General features: G+C 43.0%; 2 protein-coding genes across 10 annotated transcripts in view; both read left to right on the top strand.

Annotated features, from left to right (window-relative positions):
• Positions 1-5,659: 5,659 nt before the first annotated feature.
• LOC117396679 (apical junction component 1 homolog) lies at positions 5,660-17,190 on the top strand. Its single transcript, XM_033994803.3, has 2 exons — positions 5,660-6,041; positions 11,790-17,190. The coding sequence occupies exon 2, from the start codon at positions 11,846-11,848 to the stop codon at positions 15,134-15,136; it is 3,291 nt and encodes a 1,096-aa protein (XP_033850694.3). The 5' UTR covers positions 5,660-6,041; positions 11,790-11,845; the 3' UTR covers positions 15,137-17,190.
• A 2,590-nt stretch (positions 17,191-19,780) lies between these two features.
• The window catches only part of LOC117396866 (GTPase-activating protein and VPS9 domain-containing protein 1), a 37,283-nt gene continuing 35,676 nt past the window's right edge, over positions 19,781-21,387 (top strand). For 6 of the 9 annotated variants that reach the window (XM_059005694.1, XM_059005693.1, XM_059005695.1 and 3 more), the window contains exon 1: positions 19,782-20,026. The gene's annotated coding sequence lies outside the window, so the exon portion shown is untranslated. Of the gene's footprint in view, positions 20,027-21,387 lie in introns of all 9 variants that reach the window. The other 3 variants (XM_059005689.1, XM_059005688.1, XM_059005696.1) reach the window with 3 other exon arrangements.

The following is a 21,387-nucleotide window of genomic DNA, read 5'->3' as shown; positions in this document are numbered from 1 at the left end:
ACTGGGCAACGTTGGGACGCCACTGTTTGTGCTATCCTTTCACTGTGGATTAATAGAGAAGATTGAACTCCCTATTGCTGTCTATCCACCTGTTATGAGCAACAATCGTCACACACACACACACACACACACACACACACACACGCACATTCAAAAAAGGCTTTCCCTTTAAGACAAATACATAAATAAATAGCAGATCAATTCCAGTATCTGATCACCAGGTGGTGCTACATGCTAAGCAAAAATCAGTTAGAATTAAAGGTTACGTGAACAACAGTACTGACTGCCTAAACCAACCCTGACAACTGTGATTAGCCTAGAGAAGATGCTCCTGCACTTTCCACAGAGCCCAGGATCACGACCTGCAGCAGCTATTGCAGTAAAAGCACGCAGCCTCTTGTTGTTGCAGCCTCATCTAGGAGAGAAAGAGTTAAGCGACAGAGTTAAGAGATGAAAATCCTCAGTTTTGTTCTGCTGCCAGAGACCATGCTGGCTCCACATGCCACACTCAGAAGCAGATTTGCTTGATCCATTGATACGGCGCCAGGTAGCATCCCTGTCTCGATTTCCTTATTCCTGGTGCAGTCCGACTGTGCCAAGTCTCTGTGTAGAAAGACCACCTTGCTGCTCCTAGAAGGAGTTTGTTTGCAGGTCTGCAGGATGCTGAAACAAAATCCAATTGTGAAGGGGGGGGAGGTGGAGCGAGGATACGACAGAAGGATTTCTTTCAGCTGATCAGTGCTTAATCCTGACCGTCTGCATCTCACTGAACTGTAACCAGAGTCAAAAAGACAAGGGCTGCTGCTCACTCTCAGATTCCAAGAGACTAAACTGGAGATTGATTTCTGTCATTAAGCTTAGTGTCACACCTGCTCCTCTGGAATCAAAAACGCACTTTTAGAAATCTGCTGGTTTTTTGTGCTTTTGTTTTTAAGCAAATTAAGGTTTAGTGTTGCTTGGAAATAATCAGTTTAAAGTTTTTAAATGTATATATATATATATATATAGTAATGCTCATGGAGGCTATGTAAACCACACTGTTATGGTACGTGTGTTGAAAACTCTGACCATCTGTCTGTAGTTTATGCACAGTCAATGCATTGTTAACTGACAAAATTACTGTGCTTGCTTTAAACTTAGGGGGCACAGGTAAAATAAATTAGCTGGGAAGACTCCTGTCATTTATAGTTTGCCCAGTATTTGACTGACCCCCACTCCTCTAATTTCTTCCCACTCCCTAAATGAATAATACTGACACACTCCTAAATTGAAACATGAATGCACTTAGCTGCCAGCCTTGAAATCATCTGCCTCCCCTTTCTCTGAGACCCGTGTATCTGTGTCACATCACAGCTGAAACTATTAAGGAAAAAATCAACAGCTTTCTGTGACCTTTCCTAGAAGGAAATAATTCATCACGTTGGAGTTTCAGCATCTGCAGCTGACGTGAGTCACAAAGTGATTATTACTCCTACTCCAGCTCTAGTAGTCTTTTAAAAGGCTAAGCTGTCAATCAGTTTTGGGCGTACAGGTCGCAAGCCTACCTCCACAAGCCCACCCTTTGTGATTAAGTTCAGTTTTCACTCCACTCCTGATCATTGTGGACATGTCATTGTCGTTTTCTTTATGTTTTTAAAGTAGATAATGTTCTGATATGCTGTACCTGGGTATTGTAAATAACTGACTTTGAGAATCTTGTTGGAAAGCATTCTCCTGTCCTTGTGCACAGAGTTGTAATGTATGTTTCTCGTAAAACCCCCACACGCATTTCACCTACTGTATATGCAATATTGTATTTCTCCAAACTCTTTCTCGGTAAATAATGGTAAGTGTGTAAAAAATTCAGAGGAAGGAACAAGCAAATTTGCCATAGCAGATGTAATAGCGGTAGAAGGCAGTACATCCATTCTTTCCACTGATTTCTCTTGAGAAGGTTATTTCATCTTTTCACACGTTGTACAAAGCCTCTCTGGTCTCTCGCTGTTTTCTTTCCTTCAAGAGAGAGCCAGAGAAAATTATTGAGCCTGAAAGCTGTGAGGCTACTAAGAGCTCGACTTGGTACCTTGTAGTTTCTCAGTAATTGAGATCTGACCTCTCCGCTCCTGTAGCTCTTATTTCATATCCTCTAAAGTCCTGACAGGGTTAAACGGCTTCTTGTCATGCTGGCTGCTCGACTGCACAGTGACTACTGGCGCAATCATTTCAATCTGTCACGCTCTGCCTTCCCCCGAGGAACCGGCTCTGTAAGGCGTCTCTGCGGTCCATCAGCGTTCGTGAGCATCCCCTGCAAACCCCATCTCCTCCAGCTCTGTCATTGTGAACTGCATTGAGCAAGGGCAGGTGTCACCTGAAGCACAGCACTGTACTGTGACTGCAATCGTATTTCCAGTGTTACAGTTTTTCCAGTAGTACGCTCTTCAGTTTATCAGCTTGGCCATCAGTGGCTCTGTCAAACAGACCAGTGCACTATACTGACAACTGTTGAAGCAACTTGTTATAGAAGACAACTTTTTCAAGCAACTTTTACTACATTGCTGAAATCACAAATATCATTGTGTTGGTGAACTTTGCACGTGGTTAAAAATGCTTTGAAAATCGAGCCACGCTGCCACCTCCCTCTTAAAAAGATCCGCAGTTATGCCACTTTAGGAGGTGCTGTGTATTTCGATAAAGAAACTGCTATTACAATACCGAACCTTCAGATCTGTACTGTGCAAATCCTCTAAGAAATAGAGGAATGGTAAAGCATGGGTAACACAGAGAGGAATGGTAAAGCATGGGTAACACAGAGAGGAATGGTAAAGCATGAGTAACACAGAGAGGAATGGTAAAGCATGGGTAACACAGAGAGGAATGGTAAAGCATGAGTAACACAGAGAGGAATGGTAAAGCATGGGTAACACAGAGAGGAATGGTAAAGCATGGGTAACACAGAGAGGAATGGTAAAGCATGGGTAACACAGAGAGGAATGGTAAAGCATGGGTAACACAGAGAGGAATGGTAAAGCATGGTAAGGTCCATGGTTCAGGAGCAGTGTCTGTCTTTCCGGTCGACCGCAGTGCCCTCTGTGTGATCTGTAATCACATTCCCCGGGAGCAGACTGATGCCACCTGAACTCATTTCATGCCTGACCTTGCCTGGCAGCACCGGCTCCTCTCAAGCCGCGGAACCAGCCTGCACTGACTGGCAGCCCATCTGGAAATCATATTCATGACTGCCGTGTGACTTCCAAGCAAATAGCGCGTCACTTTACAGCAGAGAATGCGCCCCAGACACAATGAGACCCTGTGCACTGTATGTATGTATTTACCATGCGCTAAGGGTATTGTGTGTAGCTTCTATTATACGATTATATCTATGAGGGTCATCCAGAGAATGGAAATTCATATACAGATATTAGGAAAGGGCTTATGAACACTAAGGCTTTAATTAATTAAATCAGAGCTCTGTGGCGTTATTCAATGATAATTATACTGCCAATCATGTTTTAATCACAACTGATTAAAGACGTAAATAATGCAGCCGCTGTATTTTCTAATTTATGGCGCTGTTGATTTCATCAAGGGTTAAATTTAGGTGCCAGGTACTTTTTTTTTTTTTTAGGATATAAATCTTAATAACTACCTTAACCACTACTTTAAGAAAATGTGCACAGACATTATCTCTGTCGGAGAATTAGTGCTGGAGACAAGGACATGACTGGCTTCCTTCACTCACAGGGCAGCAGTGTGTGCCCATCATGGTGTGACAGGGAGCATTTCCATGTAATGGTTGTGCTCTTTAAAGGTACAGGAAGGAGATGATCGCTGCAATCAGACACAATGCAAGCGAGGGCTTTACTGGACTATACAAGAAAATGTACAGAAGCAGAATAACTAAAAATGGGATAAGGTTCATTGCAGTTGTATTATGCTGCTAAAACTGCTGTTTCCATCCTAGTCTTTGCTCCTAGTTATTTGGTACTAAAGCCGCTATTAGGATAGCAGCGCCATCATTTAAATTGAATTCCAGTCACAGTGCCATCCAGTGCCACTAGCTGGCCAATTCTAATAATTGCAGCAAGCACCTCAATAGTCTGTTGCTTATTACATACTTTTAATAGATCACAGATTATACAGAGAAACAAACTACGCCAGTTGCATGCCTGACTACAACCCCCTGCGTTGCACAGTAAATGCGCCTGTGAAATGCATGCCTGTTCCGTTGACACAACGTTAACAGTTAACCAGGGCCAGCTTCACGTCGTGGCCTGCAAGTCTCAGCTTGTTTGTTGTGCTACCACTCCCGTGGACAGGAATTTCTCTGCTAAATAAATCTGCTCTTGGTGTCACATGTCTGAATCCCAGCTTGGCCTCCAGCCCTCCTCCCCCCTTGTTCTTGTTTGTCCTCCTCTTGTAAATAAATTTCTTTGCTTTATTGAAACACATGGACACAACGCAGCTGCAGCCCCCACTTCCAAAACTAACGGCACACCAGTCAGCTCCTAGCTGAGCCTGATTAGCATGTTTAACAGAACTTCCAGCAGGTCTCCTCGCTTCTGTGTTTGTTATTTCACTTCAGCACGGTCGCTAATCATCCAGCAGCAGATTGCAAACATGTTTCAAAGCGTATCTGCTCTTCAGTGTGAATGTGTCACATTCTAAAAGTTCAAGGGTTTTTTTTTTTTCTTGCAGACCTCACTAATCTCGTACTGTTTTCATTTAATTCTGAGTCAGCTTAAGCTGATTTTCCGTGATGGCAGCCTTATAAAAGTTTACCACAGTAGTTTTGCACTTTTCCCATGGTTTCCCATGGTTATATTATGCATTTACCATAGTTTGGTTTGCCATGTTTTTTTAATGTGCTTTACCAGACCTCTCTGTGTTTCACACTGCTTGCAGTACCTATGATTGACCATGCTTTCACTATGCTTTATTACATTTGCTATGCTTTTACTAAGGCAAGCTCTTATACAGGTTATTTTCTTGAGAATGCACTGTACTCTTCTGAATATTTTAAACACAGCACCATGTACTTGTTCTTCTGTGTTGGCGGCGGTGCTGATGAGACCTAGGTTTTGCATTAGTGTCTCACATGCACCATTATAACCTGCAAACATTTCAATTTGCAACCCAGTGTGTTTGTAATGTTGGTGCCGATAACTGAAAAAGGTATCACACTGGTACTGGTTACTCATTTTTATAACTTTAAATCATTTTAAGACTTAAATTAATCTTTCATGCAGTTTGGTTAAATAACACTGTGTAACAATTTTTTTAATTTTTTTTGTTCCTGGGTAGTAAGTGTTATTTCCTAATTGCTTATGCCTCATTCACTCAAAGTTGTGCAAATAGGGCACTGTGTTTATTTTATATTTGTATGTATATGCATTGAATATAGGAAAAGCCTATTAGCCTACATACTGTAAACATATTTTAACAAGGACTGTCGGTCGTGCGTGTTCTGGGAAGGCGTCTCGGGTGTGGCTGGTCCTTTAAAAGCTTCTTTCCACTGCTCGATAGAGGCAGCGTTGAGTCTGAATCGAAACTGGAATCTGCACTGGAGAAACCCCAGCGTTTCAATGAGAGACGAGAGGAGAGAGAGAGAGAGAGAGAGAGAGAGAGAGAGAGAGAGAGAGAGAGAGAGAGAGAGAGAGAGAGAGAGAGAGAGAGAGAGAGAGAGAGAGAGAGGGAGGGGGCGGAGGTGACGGCGAAGTGAAAGGCTCGTATACTGTACATGCAAGTACAGTCAGCTTGCAGCACACTCCCCTTAATGCACAGAAATACGCATTGGACATAGGACAGCTGCGACAGCGCTGGTTTCAAGCGCAAATCGAGCACCAGCGTCAGTCTCTTGGGTGCAGACCCCATCAATACTACTGAAATAAACCAGCAAAAAAAAAAAAGCCGGCGGTGAAAATGACATAATGAAAGCATAGAATAAGAGCGGATTGCTTATTTAGTACTGTGCGTTTGTTTAAAAAAAAAAAGAAGATAAGTCCCATAAAAACGACACAGAAGAGGAATGTGTACAAGATTAGCACGACCCCCACAACAGAACGGTAAGGATCGGGTTCTGTTAAAAAAAGAAAGAAAAGAAAGTATTGTATAAAATACGGGGTTTAATAAGGGTTGCATCTACAACCTGCCTGAACCGTAGTGCTGTTGCTCTGTGAAAATAGCAGTGTGTGATTCGGCAGGGGTGCCATTTATAACAGCGGTGGAGCTGTGCTGTTCGTGTGTGTGTGTGTGTGATCACAGAAAATTCTGCTTGACTTAAAATGAATGCTATGTATATATATATATATAACAAAATAAATCAATGCTTCACAAAGCGACACTGTATATTGGAGTACAGCAAAACCATGCGGATATAATAATAACTATAAAGCAAACAGGCACGTCTACAGTACAGTATTTCATTTGAGCTTTCTAACTACATGCAGACCTACATCAAGGCAGTGGATACACGTCGGGCGGCTTGTTAGAATTACAACTCTTTGAGATAGATATTAGATCATGCGTTCTAACCATTAAATACATGCTTCATGGATACAACAGCGTTATATTTTAGCGTCTAATTGTGTTATTAATGTGAGTCCGTTTTGCATACCCTGCTGCGCAATGTGGCGTATTTGTATTTATACTGTACTTGCTAATCTACACACTGTGTGTATCCATTTGAAAGATGGGAGCCGCAAGATTGTGGAGTTTCGGAATGTGTAGTATGACTTCCACAGCAAATATAAGGATGCTGTAGTAGTAGGCTATATTATTATAGTGAGTCTATATAATATTAATAGTAATATCTATTCTATATTCATTTTATTAAAAAAAAAGTGTACACTGCAGGGGTCAACACATCTATCTATCTATCTATCTATCTATCTATCTATCTGTACATTTATATAAGAACACACTATGCAGTGTATTCAATAAGATCATGCTGTTATTATCAGGTGAGAAGTATAATGGTCGGTGTGGGGGACTGCAGTTGCAATATTGTATGGCACTATTAATGCCGATTCTACAGCTGAGTATTATAATTGCGCAATGGTAGCACTGGTAAATTAAACAGTTTATTTATTTATTTATTTTTATCACCGCAATAGCCCACTGGTACAGCACTGTGTCCATTATACTGTGTTTACAATGTGTTTAGGGAACCCCGCATCGATTGATACAGTGCAGCACAGTATGGCTTCAAGTGCAGTATATTCGCCTTTAAGCAGATGCATAATCTGACACGTGACCAGTACTGGGGCAGCCGTGGGGTCTTCCGCTTCTAGGTGATGTAGCTGTATGCGCGTGAGCGATCATTAAGATTATTCTACCTTTGAAATTCAGCTTGGCTGTGTTGCGTAATTGTAAGGCAAACAAGTAGCAGTGCAAGACCAATAAGTTAATGCAAGACCCTTTTTTCCTGGAACTAGAAAACAGAGCATGCACTAGCTTGTGTTTATTTCCATTGCTGTGCATGTTATGTGTTTGTTTTGTATTTCCAGAAAGCATTGTGTACAGTGCAGTGCTTTTTATCTTTCACTACAGTATTTGGTTTGCATGATTAAATCAACAACACTCGATCAATCGAACTAGGTTATGAAAGCATGAGCAAAGCTTGCAACATTTCTGCAGTGTAACTGATTGAGGCAGGAACCACAAAGTCTGTCTGATTGACTTTTTCCAAACTTGAAACCAGGAGAGAAATAGTAAAATAAATAAATAAATAAATAAATAAATAAATAAATAAATAATGGTCCAGCTCTCAACTCCACCAGTGTCTGTGTCGTGTGTCCGTGGCTTCGTTTGTGTCCACAGTCGTAGTTGATGCTCTGTTGATGTTGTCTTTGTCAGCATTTTTAGCTTTCCTAAAGAAGCGATAGAAGAAGTTTCATTGCATCAAGACGACTGACCGAATCGGACAGTTGTGCAGGAGATGTGAGTCATGTGACTTAGCTTCTGTATTAGGACTCGACTGCACTACTGCTGCCTATAGAAAACAGAGTTCAGACGGTTCCGGCTTGACTCCACCACTACATACAGTAGACTGGGTGCTTGCTGTATTGCTCATGCCTCTTAATGTCCCACCAACCCCTTGACCAAAGCCCAAATCAGCTCTACGGCTCTGTTTCGATCCGCTTAAACCCGTGCGAGATTGTAAAGAATCCGATTGGATAAACAGCTGGGTTAAATTTGACAAACAGGGTTTACAGCAGTGCATTAGACCAGTGTTAATATCATACCTCTAAAAGGGTGGAAAGATGGCTTTGCACTGCGGGGTAAGGAGGTCAGCATGGAGACAGGGATTCTGCATGCATGTCAGAATGGACAGGAAGCAGGCTGATCATCTTCATGTCACAAGCAGCTCAGTCTCCCTGTAATATAATATGAGGTCTCTGACTGCTGTGGAGAGCAGGATTATGCAGGACCGTGAACATACCGGCTCTGTAAGGATGCTTCCGTAAAATGGTATCAGTATAAAGGCGATCCTCTTTATATTCATGACACGGAGTAGGAGTAAGGGTATACCTAGTCTGCATCAAACCCCACGTCTCCCCTGGTGTGCCGTGCAGTGCCATGAAACCGAGTCTCCTGAAACCAAGCTCCAAGCCACAAAGTGGATTGCTTAGCTTAAGAACTACTCAGAATGATTTAAAATGTCCTAACATTTCAGGGGACAGGAATAAAACTACTATAAAAGTGATATGAAGCAGGCATGCTTAAAAATAAGGAGGCTTTTAATATCATTTGTAGTGCGCTACTTTTTGCTAGATTGTGGCTGACAAACAAAACAGTGAGACGTTTACTGTAAACCAGAAAGCAGCAGAAGAATATTGTCTGTAGCTCAATTAATGTTTCAACCAGGGCCAATTATCCACAATGTGATTTCACTCGCAGAAGGAAAAGCACTTAAAGTCTCCTTCTTGCATAGCGCAGAGTGAGTTTGCAAGCATGAAGATTCAAGGGGGTAGGCAGGCAGGCAGAGATTGATTTACCAAGTTATGTAAACTTTATATTAACCACTCCCTGTAGTATCATCAACCCAGATTTCACGTAAGAGTGTCATTTGCTTGAGGGCTGATAGACACTGTGGGTAAGTCTTTTATCTCTGGAGGCCTGGGTTAAAATCTCCAGGGACAGCCATGGTTATCCAGTTAGCATTATTAGCTTATTACTGGTACCCTTTATGGTATTGCTAAATGTCTTTTTGCTCTTTTTTAATTTTAATTTAGATTTTTCCATATAGATTATAGATTCAAATATGTAAAGCTCTGCTTTTTTGTTAATTGGTGACTTCCTGTGATGTAGGTCACTTTGAATGGGATGCAGTCAGAGGTAATAATAATAATAATAATAATAATAATAATAATAATAATAATAATAATAATAATAATAATAAAGGGAGCAGTGGTTGTTTTGCTGAAGCTAACAGTGTATCCAGTGCCACCCCCCACCCCATTTAGTTAGCAACAACAATCACATGCACCAATTAAGATTTCTAAAGCAGATCTGCAATGTGTCTCAGGAGATTTGAAGTTTTCTGTCGTAAACCGTGATAATGTGATATATTCTTTGAGAAAACGTTATTATTAACAAGCAAAATGCAAAAATATAAACTAAAGAATCTTCACGAAAGCCTTTTAAAAACAAACTGGAAAAAGCATCTGCTAAGTAACGTATTATATCCAAAAAGGGCACCATGGCGATTAATCAATCAATGAATGTTTAATTGAGGCTCGCAAAATGAAAGCCACGTCGATCAATACCCGATTAACTGATCAGGTCCGCTAAGAAACAGACAGGCTGTCACGAATGACGACAGCACATAGCGCTATCGGGGCTCTGTGCGTTCTCAGATTCCTCCCTGAATTACTCTCGTCTGCTTGAAGAATGGATGAGCTGCATGAGGTTGCAGCTTCATTAGCCACGAGCCCTTATGAGAGATTCGTAGGATCATTAGGAGCCTGGAACAGCTCTCACTGACCTTTCTTTGGATAATTACACAGCCGGCAATAAGCAGTTCTGCGCAAATGATTATAATGTGAAGATCGTTTAAACTCTCTCGTGAAGCGTCACGGCTAAATTGTGCTCCCTTTTCTTTTGCTCTGCAGATGTTTGTAGACAGGGTAAGGAAGTGGGGCATTCTTTCCATTTTTCAAAGTCTTCTCTTTTGTGTGTATGAAGAAAAGAAGAGGGTTTATGTTTTCCGTGATTTCGTTATCCAGCAGAGATAAGTGGCTATTCAAAGACATCCAGCTGGATGGGATGAAGTTCTTCTTTATTTATATATAAGATGACATGCATTACTTTTAGTTTTTGTCTGTTCTAAAAAAGGAAAATTGTGTTCTAAATTTTCAACGTTATTTTCAGGTTGTAATATTCAGACTATAATATATATGGGGTAACCCCCTCAAAAACTTCAAACAGTTATTAAATGCACAGGACGACCAAGGATCGGAAATGATAGAATCCTGTTGAACACCTAAAAGAATAGTGCCAATGAAAACCAAACCTGTTTTTTAAGATGTCTGGCTATGCCATTTTACAGTACCGTGGTAACTTTTCAGTGCGGTGCGCAAAGTCCTGTTCAAACCGCTGTCTCCGCAGGAACATGTCCTTAAACTCAAGGACAAGGACATGCTGTAATTACTATTTGATCAGTGGGCAGTTACTGGGTTCTTTCCATCATTCCTTTTCATTGGGCTGTGAACTGGCTGACTGACCTCCATCATGACGTGTTTCAACGGACGAGCATGCACACAATGCAAAAGGAAAGAAACTGAATCATCAGCTTTTGTTTGAGAACCCAGACCATGCCCAGCACGGTGGTACTGTCTGTGCTGCACCGGGGTTAAGTCAAAACTCGCTGTGTATTTGAGTCCAGTTTGAATCCCCGGCTTTAACCCCCTTTTCTAAATCAGATCTGCGTGAAATAATGTTCATCTGGCATAGACGAGAATGGTACATTAATGGTAAAGAATGCAGTAAAAAAACAGAAGCTTTGTAATTCCGTGTCTTAGTAAAAACTAAGATCAAGTCGACACTAATGAAGGAACTAGCTGGACATTTGCCTACTGGGCTTGGTTTCTTGGAAGCACATTAGTATTTGTAATTGAGTGTTTGAAGTTATGAAAACACTGCTTCGGACATGCTGTACGATTCTGTGTCTACTGTTAAAGCAGGCTGTCCCAGTATTCCGTCAGTAACCAGTAATACCTTCCACTGGGAATCCAGGCAAACCCTGAGACTGGTACTTGATAGACGCTTTGGAGTGTTTCCACGCGTTTCCAGTTCATCAGTGCCTACTAAATGGGTTAATTCAGCTTTTTAAAATCAGCCAAGCACTTGATACACAGCAATCATGTGCTGGCAGTGAATGTGATGAAGTCCTGGATGCATCCAGCATTTAGCTGTGTAGAAATGGATTGGGAGCAGAATGGATTCTGTTAGCGGCAGCCATCGTTTGGCATGTTTACGCATCATGAAACACAAAAAAGGATACGTGTGTCTTGTTGTCTTTTCAGCACGATAACAATGCCATTTTCAGAGCTGCCGGAGTAGCACTAGCTTGCATACTGGCTTAAGCTGCTTTGTTTTAAAATGAATGCAAAATAGTGTGGATAAATAAAGTATAATTACATAGTAACTATCATATGATTTCCTACTGTGATCATAGTGAATCTGTATTGTTGGTGATGAAACAACATGATGCACCCCCCCCCCCCCCCCGTCTTGCCTGTATTTAGCTTTTTCGGTTTAAAAAATGATCTAAGCAATGAAATTAAATGCTGTTTCTCTGTTCTCTTTAGAGGCCATATTTACCTTAAAATGATCTGAGGGGAAAAACTAGAAGAGTCTCTTTAAGATGACACGAACAGACCCACCTGACATACTGGTGTCGACTGTGTATCGAGACATTAAAGTGAATCTGACTTCTACCAACTCCAAGTCCTACTGCCAGTCCAAACAATGTGATCCCCACATCCTGAGCAAGCTGGAGGATAATCAGAAAACGTTCAACAAAAGGCACTGTCGAAGCTTTGACTTCCTCGAGTCACTGGACGACCCCAAAGCTTTAAGTTCCTCGATGGAGTACCCTTACAGGAGGACCGAGAGGCAGATGTTGAACCCGGAGGCTGCCCGGAACTCTCTTGGGCAGCAGGCTCACCTCCGGTTCTCTTCCCCAGATCTGTTCAACTCCAGACCCCCACCTCAGCAACCTGTGGAAGTCACCAGAGATGTCGTGAGACCCGATCTCAAGAGAAGGACCAGGTCCAGAAGTGCTCCCCGGGTGAAGACCACATTCACGCCAGTGCCCCTTGAGGTGACTCCTCCGCCTGTCAGGAGGGGAAGGGAAGTACAACGGGCTGCGCTGCATGACCCCCCGAGGAAGCCAGAGGCCTCCCCTCACAGGGAAGCCTCTTATGCAGCCAGCCGGGCCATGATGAATGAAGTCCACCCCATCAAACTCCAGCCGCAGAGGGGAGACTCTAAACAATACTCACCGCTGTTTGTGCCGGAGTCCTTTGATGAGAACCAGCCAGGCAAACCGGCCACCAGCCCTCACGTCAAGTGCCGCATGGATATCAAGCCAGACGAGGCTGTTCTCCAGCACGCTGCGAGAAACGTCAAGCCCCCGACACCCAGAGCAGAAGTGCCCTGGCAGAGATACCCCAGCGGAGGCAGCAGGAGCCTTATATTGCCAAGTGGTCGGCAGGTCTCCAGGACACCCACCCCCAGTGACTCCTACAGTGGAGATTACAAGCAGGTTTACCAGCATCACAACACCATGCCATACGACTACATCCCACAAGTGGACATCCCTTTACAAAGGATGCTTTCGCCCAGAGAGCATAGGGATTACCCCGGAAGGGAGCGCAAGGCTTATTCCAGCCCCAATGTGCCAACCAAATTCTTTTATACAGAGGAGCATGGGAGGTATCCCTCTCCAGCACCCCCTGCCAGAACTTTCTATCAAGCGGAGCATCATAGTTACCCCAGCCAAAACTTTACCCCTAAAGCACAGTCCGGGCTTGATCAAAGGACTCATATGGTCCACGCTGTACCTGCCCAACCATTTTACACTGAAGAGCCAAGGCAATATCCCATACCCGTGTACCCCAAACCTTATTCCACGAACGAGCCACAGCACTACATAGTCCAGACTGCCCCGTCTAGGACTTTTTATGGTGAGGATCCCAGAACGTACCCAGTTCAGTGCGTCCCATCCAAGATGTCCTACACTAATGAACACATTGTGACACCCCCTGAACATCACATTCCTTCAAGGGCTTATTATACTGAAAGCCGCGGGCAGTACCGCCGCCCCAGAATGCCTCAGGCTCATTTCAGCGATTGGTACGGTCCTGATCCGACCGGATATGCCACCCTCCACCCTTCAACACAGTACCCAACCCAGAGATCCAGGCAAGATCCCGTGCTTTCTCCCTGGTACGCCTCCCATTGTTTGGACCAGCACAGGCTGGGGATGGACACCCGGCACTATTCCAGATCCTGGGACAACATCCTGAACCACAACATCCAAAGGGAGCAGCCAGTGCAACGTGGCAGGAGCTACGAGAACCTTCTTGCCCAAGGAAAGCGTGCCTTGTCTCCAGATGAAAGACGCCAGCCAGTGGTAGTCAACCTCTCCAGCTCCCCCAGGCGCTACGCAGCGCTTTCCCTGTCGGAAACCTCGCTCATGGATAAGGTCTGCACAGAAGGGGGACGGAACTCCCTCAGCAGGATGTGGTTCGTAACCCCTGAGATCACCATCACAGACAATGACATCCGCCCCAGTTCTCTCAGCAAAACGGAGGGACGCTCTGCAAGCTGGGATGTCCTGGACTCCGGCAGAGCCCCAAGTGCTTCTTACCAAGAACCACATTCCTATCAGGGGAATCCTACCAAAGAGAAAACTCACAACAGCGCCTCCCTCCAGCAAAGTCTTGAGCAGCTGGATGAACTCCTGGCAGACTTAGTCATCGACTACAAGCCCCCACCCAGCAGGAGACCCAGCAAGGACTTGCTGGACCAGCTGAAGAAGCTGATAAGCGAGGACAATGCTGGTTCCTCAGCCAAAACAGACCCCAATGGGAATCCCGTCCCATTAAAGAAGCAGCCCACTTCTACAAAGCTGACTCATGAAGTCCACAAAGAACTGGACAGTGGCTGTGATGTCCTCCAAAAGGACCCAGATGAAGGCTCTCCGGACCAGAGCACAGACGAGGACGACACAATGATGTGCTCCAACAGCAAGTGTCGCCGGACAGAGACCTTATTCAACGCCTGCCTCTACTTCAAGTCCTGCCACAGCTGCTACACCTACTACTGCTCCCGGAATTGCCGGAGAGAGGACTGGGACTTCCACAAGGAAAACTGCCTTTACGGACGCATTGGCAGCGTTTGCAGACACATTCTCAGAATCTGCCGGGAGAATGCAGAGGTCCACAAAGCTTTCTCTCGCATCACCAAGGTAGGATTTCTGTCCCGCGGAAGGGGGGTCTTGTTCCTGGGTTTCCCCAGCCCCGGGTCGGCCGATAACTTCCTGCAGTACGGACTGGAGAGCCTCCTCATGTCCCCCACTTACCTCTCCCTGAGGGAGCTCGACGGCTACAGGGACAACCTGGGCGGCTACTGCAAGGAGCTGCAGGAAGCCGGGAATGAGTACGACCCCAACGAATGCTTCCTTTTGAATGTATCTATAGCTGTGGGTGAAAAAGTGCCTAACAGGCCCTCTCCGAGAGTCCAAGTTCCGACTGTCAGGAAGTATGCCAAGGTAGCCCTGGCCTCCTCCAGCCCGGAGAAGAAGATCCTTAAAAAGGAGAGCGAGATGGAGACCTTGATCCTGACCCCACCCCCGGGGATGGCAGACATCGATAAGGAAGGAGAGGAGGGAAGGAAAGCCAGGGAGATCTGCTTCATCAACATCCAGCGAGAGCTGAGGACCAGGGGGGTCTTCCTACGCCATGAGTACCCCAAAATCTATCAGCAGCTGTGCGAGTTTGTGGAGAGTAATAAGAGATTCACGCCTACCAGTATCTACCCCATCGACAAGCGGACTGGGAAGCAGTTCATGTGTATGATCATGGCTGCATCTGAGCCCAGGACACTGGACTGGGTAGGAACTCCCAACCTCCTGGATGACATTATCTGATCAAGTTCACCTTTGATGTTAAAAATATATCTATATTGTTATATATCTCTTAACATGAAGCCTATTTATTATATATGTTTGTAGATATGTATTTTGCTATGGAGAAAAAAAGGTATAGTACTGTACATGTTTGCCTAGTCAGCATTATTTATAATAGGTATTTATAATAGGATACTATTGTCAGTCAAAATGCAGAACAAAAGTACAGTATTTATTGTAGTTTCAAAGCTGGTTCATAAGGCAATAGGATCATTCATATACCCCACTGTGCTGTGGTACTAGTGCTGTCTTGAATTTCTCTGTCTCTTACTGCCAAGGCTAAGGAGACCCTGGACTGTAGGGTTGTCTTATTAAAAGACACTGATGGTACACGTCTTTCAAAGAGATATCACAGAATAATACCCGAGATCGACTAAATAAAACAATGGTAATGCTTTAAAATATAATAGTCGCAAGTACCTATGAATTTCTTCAGAATGAATGTACGGTAAATGGTCTGATGCTGTACCTGTAAAAATCATGTTATTGCACTGTTTCTTTGTTTGTTTTTAAGTGTATATTTTTTATATGATTATGAAATTGCCAATATATATTTGTTTTCGTTTTCTCATCATCCAATATAGAACTCTAAGCCAAACTATCTGTCCTGAGGTTAGGTTAGGGTAGTCCTCCCTGTCTCTAAGCAAGACGTATTTCTGACGAGCCTGTAACTGTCATCCTACCATAACATGGCAGAGATTTGGATTAACAAGCGTCCACTGACAGCACAGCGAAAGCAGAGCCGAATGACTGATCAGGCTGGAGTCAAACTCAGAGCAGAAGCAGCACTTAACTGACTTAATTAAATCCAAGACCTTAAACGAGGAGAAACACATGTCATGTCATAGCTAGAACTAAAGAACACATCCAGTGGGCTTGGAGAGAACTGTCTTCCTCGCTAGTATAAAAACCTAGCCATGTACTAGTTACCCTGTAGTTATCGCAGAAGTGAACAGATAGACTAGATTGCCAAAAATGAGTGCACTAGAGCGGCCATTTTGAAAAGAGCTTTGAAACAGACTTTAAAAGCACAGGTGTAAAAAGTTGTCAGGATGTGAATGAAAAGATCAAATGCAGGTGCGTTATTTAAGCAGCTGTAGCAGCACGTGGGGACGGGGAACTCTGTATTTTTTTGGAACCTCGCTACTTCTTTAATTGCCAGCACCTCAAGGACAATCCTAAAACTTCATATTTGTTTATAAGATTTTCATTTTGTGTATTTGGAGGAGAGTAGGATTTCGACATGCCTTTTATTGTTACAGTTCTCTTGTGATGGGCAGCTGATCTTTTTTCAAAGCAGGCTAACAGATCATGGTGAGCGGTGCTTACTAATGGAGTATTACTTTGATGCCAAACTGTTGTGGCCCGTGGTTTATATTCAAACCAAGGAAATCAGTAAAGTATTTTTCTTTCCATTTTTCTCACTTCTTTCCTTTTAAACTGCACATGTGAAGAGTATAAAATATTAATAATTATGATAATTAATGCTGTTTCCCAGTTCATTAACTGTGGACGATGGTTCAGTGCAGTGAACTGCGTCACTGATGCTTTTAAATCATGGCCTCTTTCAGGTTCTCTTGCCTCATAACAAATTCTATGTACAGATGGGATTGAAGATTCTATTGAATGCATGTTATTTATATTTGATTATGTATGATTTTATTATAATGCAAAAAAAAGGTCTGCTTGATTTATTATTTTAAAAGTTGATTCTGGATATCAAATAATATTAATAATAATAATAATAATAATAATAATAATAATAATAATAATAATAATAATAATAATAATAATTCTGTATTTTATGGCATTTTGATTGTATTGGCTTCATGCGCTGTAAATGGAAAGGAACACATCTCTAGAAGTTCTTCTGATGTTTCGTGTGACAAATCAACAGTCCGAGCAGAAGAGATCTGGAACTTAATCGTCACTTGCTGTATTTTCTATTTGATTTAGTCTGAACTGTGTGCTATTTATAATGCATATTTAATAAATGAACTGGATTCAAAACCAAAGCGAGCATCCCATCTGTGTACCTGTCACACCAGTTTATACACTGAGCTCACGACAAGCATTATATCTGACATGCGATAGCACTCCATCTTCGGTTTATCTAAAGGTATAGCACGCCTTTTATAAGAACAAAGCTTTAATGATTAACCCCTCTATCAAAATAACTTCTAATAGCAATCAGACCCTCTGAAGGAGGCACTACCGGCTCTTAATGCATTCTCTTATGAATCCTATGCTAATCGGGCACACTACCTGCTTGCAGTGTAATGTTGCTACATACCACTGATGTGTGGTCTGGATTTCCATCAGGCCTGCGGGAAGCAACACAAGACCCGCATTTCAAACTGTGACTCGTGCAGGTAATTCTCCTGCTCCTCGGTAAGAGACAGATCTCATGCACACAGCAGCTGTACAGAGCTGTAGGATCAACTGGCAGCACCAGATCCTTCTGTCTCCACCAGAGAGCCACATACAGTATGAATATGTTAAACCAACGCATCTGCTAGGCAGGCCTGGGATGCGTCCACAGAACCCATTCAGTATGCAGCAGCCCTATGGGGCACTTACTGTTTTCTCACTTTCATTGCCTGATTGAGTACGAATCCGCTATTCCTGTCTGTACTGACATGGGGGGGTGGGGGGCTGTATTAAATTGATCCAGACCTGAGGGGTCTCAGTAAGGTTTCGGGGGGGGGGGGGGGGGGGGGACCCCTTTGTTTTTATTTCTTATTCCTGCTCAGTCAGTTGCAGTGAACGCTTTGTAGAGAGCTATGGAAGCCTCTCCGATTTAGAATAACACATTTAGAACCTTCATTTCAAACCTCTAAATCCGGACGTGCTTCTATAGCATATCGAGGGTATGTCTGGGGGTAGCGGGAGGCCCAAGTCACTTCAAAGGGGGACCCAGTTAAAAAAAAAGGCTGATCCAAGCGGTGGTTGATCTTAAATGCCACTGTCATTGAAACCCTTAGAATAGAATCCTTTTGGTTTTTTTTACTTGTTTGATTGCCCTAATATTGGGTCCTTTATTCATTATTTAAACAGGGGCGGAATTCACATCAGCTGAATAAACCTCCTGGTATTAACTGACCACGTATGTGCCCATGGCTTTATTACTGTGCACTGCGGAGAGCTCTTAATTTAGCCTAAGGCAGTGCTTAGATATTAGGCACTGCGGCACCATGATTCAGTCAGTACCGGTATATAAGAAGTGCATTATAATAATCATTCTGGCTATCACTAGTTTAAAATAGTTAACCAGGATGACAATGAGTCCATTTAACCAGGATGACAATGAGTCCATTTAACCAGGATGACAATGGGTAATTTTGCAAAGCGAATTAAAAAAAAAAATACCTTTTATGGCGTTGGAGTTAAAAATATATATATATATTAAATGGGATTCTTTGAATGCTTCAGGGATTATTTTGAGAAAGATGGATTAAAAGAAAACTAGCTTTGTGATGTCGGTTGGATTTCGCCCTGTAGCTGGTTTTAAGTCGTGTGTGACTGGCCAACAGCTTGAGCTGGCAATTTGTTACGTCAGTACACCGCCTAGTGGTCAAGCAACAGCATTACATCATACAAAACAAACGCAATTTACACCAAGGAGAACTTACAGTGATGTACAGTGGAGTCACTCTATTATTCAGAGGTCAAAAAACGATTGCACTGTGAGCCACTCAGCAGTCAATAGCCAAAACAGTATTGCCCTCTGACATCACAGGCCTAATAAAACAGTTTGTTTTTTTTAATGTGAGCTCCGTTTTTAACCAGTATTATTTATGACATCTCAAAATGTTAAACAGCGGTTCAAACTCGGACAAGTGCACGCATCCAATTGCGTTCTAAAGTGGTATTTTATTGTGACTTTGCTGAGTGATATTTACTGTTGTCGCTTGACTGCCATCTGCTGGTAAAAGTGTGGTATGGCACACGAAAGTACAAACATGCACGCAAAAGCATTTTTACCAAGAAAGGGTTGTACTGTTATTAAAGGGCTTTTTTTAAGCTACAGTCCCACGTTTCCAACGCACTCGGGTTAAACTTTTCGTTTTGGTTGTGTGAAAAATGTGTCATAAAAGCGTTTCTCTTTTATCATGGTTTTTTATGTAAAAAAAAAAAAAAAAAAAAAAAAGCCACGTTATTTCGGTATGTCTCACTTCTCCTGGTTACTGCAGACCAATACCACCACGCTACAGTCACGATTAAAAAAGTCACCGAAACAGAGAAGTATAGAGTCCTTTCTTGGTTTTTGAAATTGGTCATTTGAAACCATACCTAGCGAGAGAGATGCGCAACAACACAGTTCCCAGCGGCGTTCAATCTGTGAACATTATCACATTATCACAAGCATCCTGCATCACACAGGCAACTTGCACTACATAGAAAATGGAGCTGGGCTGGTTTTAAATGAACGTGCAACACATACGTGGTCCGGTTAAACATTTTATTTTATTTTATTGTCATGCAACAAGCACACCAAATACATTACCATTAATTATTCGGGAGCCAGGGATAGTGGTGGATGCACCTGTTAACTGAAATAAAGCCACACCTCACAATGCAAAAGAAGCCTACAAACTCGCCCGCATCGAAGACTACAACTCCCATCTCGCCTTCTTCCCGCCGCGACGCGCACGCGTGAGGCGCATGACCGCCCGAGATCAGTGACAGCTACCGCTCTGGTGTGCGCTTGGCGGAAAGGATTGTAAAGGAAGGAGGAGGAGGTATCTCAAAACAAAACAGCTGAGAAAGGACAGGGGGAAAAAGAAAACTAGACTAAAACTATACGTCGTCGGACGGAGAAACGTCGGAACTGTCCTCGTAAGTGTTTCTGTAAGTAGACCTTATATGGCCATACCGTTGGGGTCCATGTTGTTAATGTTAGTGGCAAAACAGCATTTCTGCTGGGCTGTGTGTGTTTGTGTGCAAAAGTACAGGCCTCTCAACTATTAACTAAAAAAAAAAACTACCGGAGACGGTGTGCATTTACTGCAGCGACAAACTGGAGTGTGTGTTTGCGGTGGTGCACCAGCGTACATACCCCTTGAAAGGCTTTTTGGAGTAGAATTATTAAACGGTGAAAAATAATAATGGTCTTGCTGGACCCTTCCCATCGTAGCCCCTCCGAGGTTCGCCCAGTCACACCGCGGTGCAAGCGCACTTTGTAAAGAGAGAGAGAGATCCTGGGCTGCACCTTCCTATACGATAAAACGCGGAAAGCACAGACTGAAGTCGTAACTCCTGTTCTGTGGGGAGTTGTGTTTTATTTATTATGTACCAGATTGTGTAATGCACGGTTTTGATCGCCGGCACTGGCGGGGCTCGCACGGCGTGCTGTCTGTTTGTTGCCTTGTTCTGTTGTGTAGCACGCTGAACATCATGACTCCGTTGGGAGAATGCTTTTCAGTTTTTGTAACATTGTTGGTAGTAACGCTAGTTTTTAAATCCCGGATTTAAACTCCACAGTGCTGAGAACGGACAATGATAGTACTTCATGGATCCACATTTATCATATGTATGTCTCGCATTGTGTCATGGCGGTAGTTGTCAATACATATTGGGATGGGTTTGGATAAAGGCATCTGATAAATAAATAAATAAATAAATATTAATGATCATTATTGACTGATTAGTGTAGGAGTGCTTCTCTGCAACCGAAGGATTGCACGTTGTTTTGTATGCAGCATGCGTTGAGCATGCACGCAGTAATTGTGTTGTGTACATCTACATTGTGCCTCTGTCTTTTCTGCTCCCTGCTGTATGCCATTACAGTGTGTTATTAGCGTTGACATTATAGTGAACGAGGAGGCTAAAGTCAGCTGGTCACTTTGCAATGCAAAAAAATAATAATTAAGAACCACTTTCACTGCCCTAGGAGGGCCGACAGTATGAGTAACGTGACACAGTTTCTGACGCTGGATTAGTTGGTTATTTTTATTTATTTATTTTTCTTTTCTTTTTTCTGTTCAAACTGTCTTCTGGTTAAAGTTTTCTGTGTCAGGATTTTGTATTGCAAACTGCCTGTACAGCTTGTTTTAATTGATTGTAATGACATTCAGTGGCAAACCATTTTTAAAGTGGGGGTGCTGAAAGCCATTGAACAAAACTGTAACCCCTGTATGTGATGGCGGCCATTCAAAGCCAAGGGGGTGCTACCGCACCCCCAGAGTCCCTGATGACATTTAAATATACAG

The sequence above is a fragment of the Acipenser ruthenus genome, chromosome 31 (genome assembly GCF_902713425.1).
Source record: "Acipenser ruthenus chromosome 31, fAciRut3.2 maternal haplotype, whole genome shotgun sequence".
NCBI classification, from domain to species: domain Eukaryota; kingdom Metazoa; phylum Chordata; class Actinopteri; order Acipenseriformes; family Acipenseridae; genus Acipenser; species Acipenser ruthenus.
The sequence above is the reverse complement of the archived record's forward strand: the minus strand, read 5'-3'. Positions and strand labels throughout refer to the sequence as shown.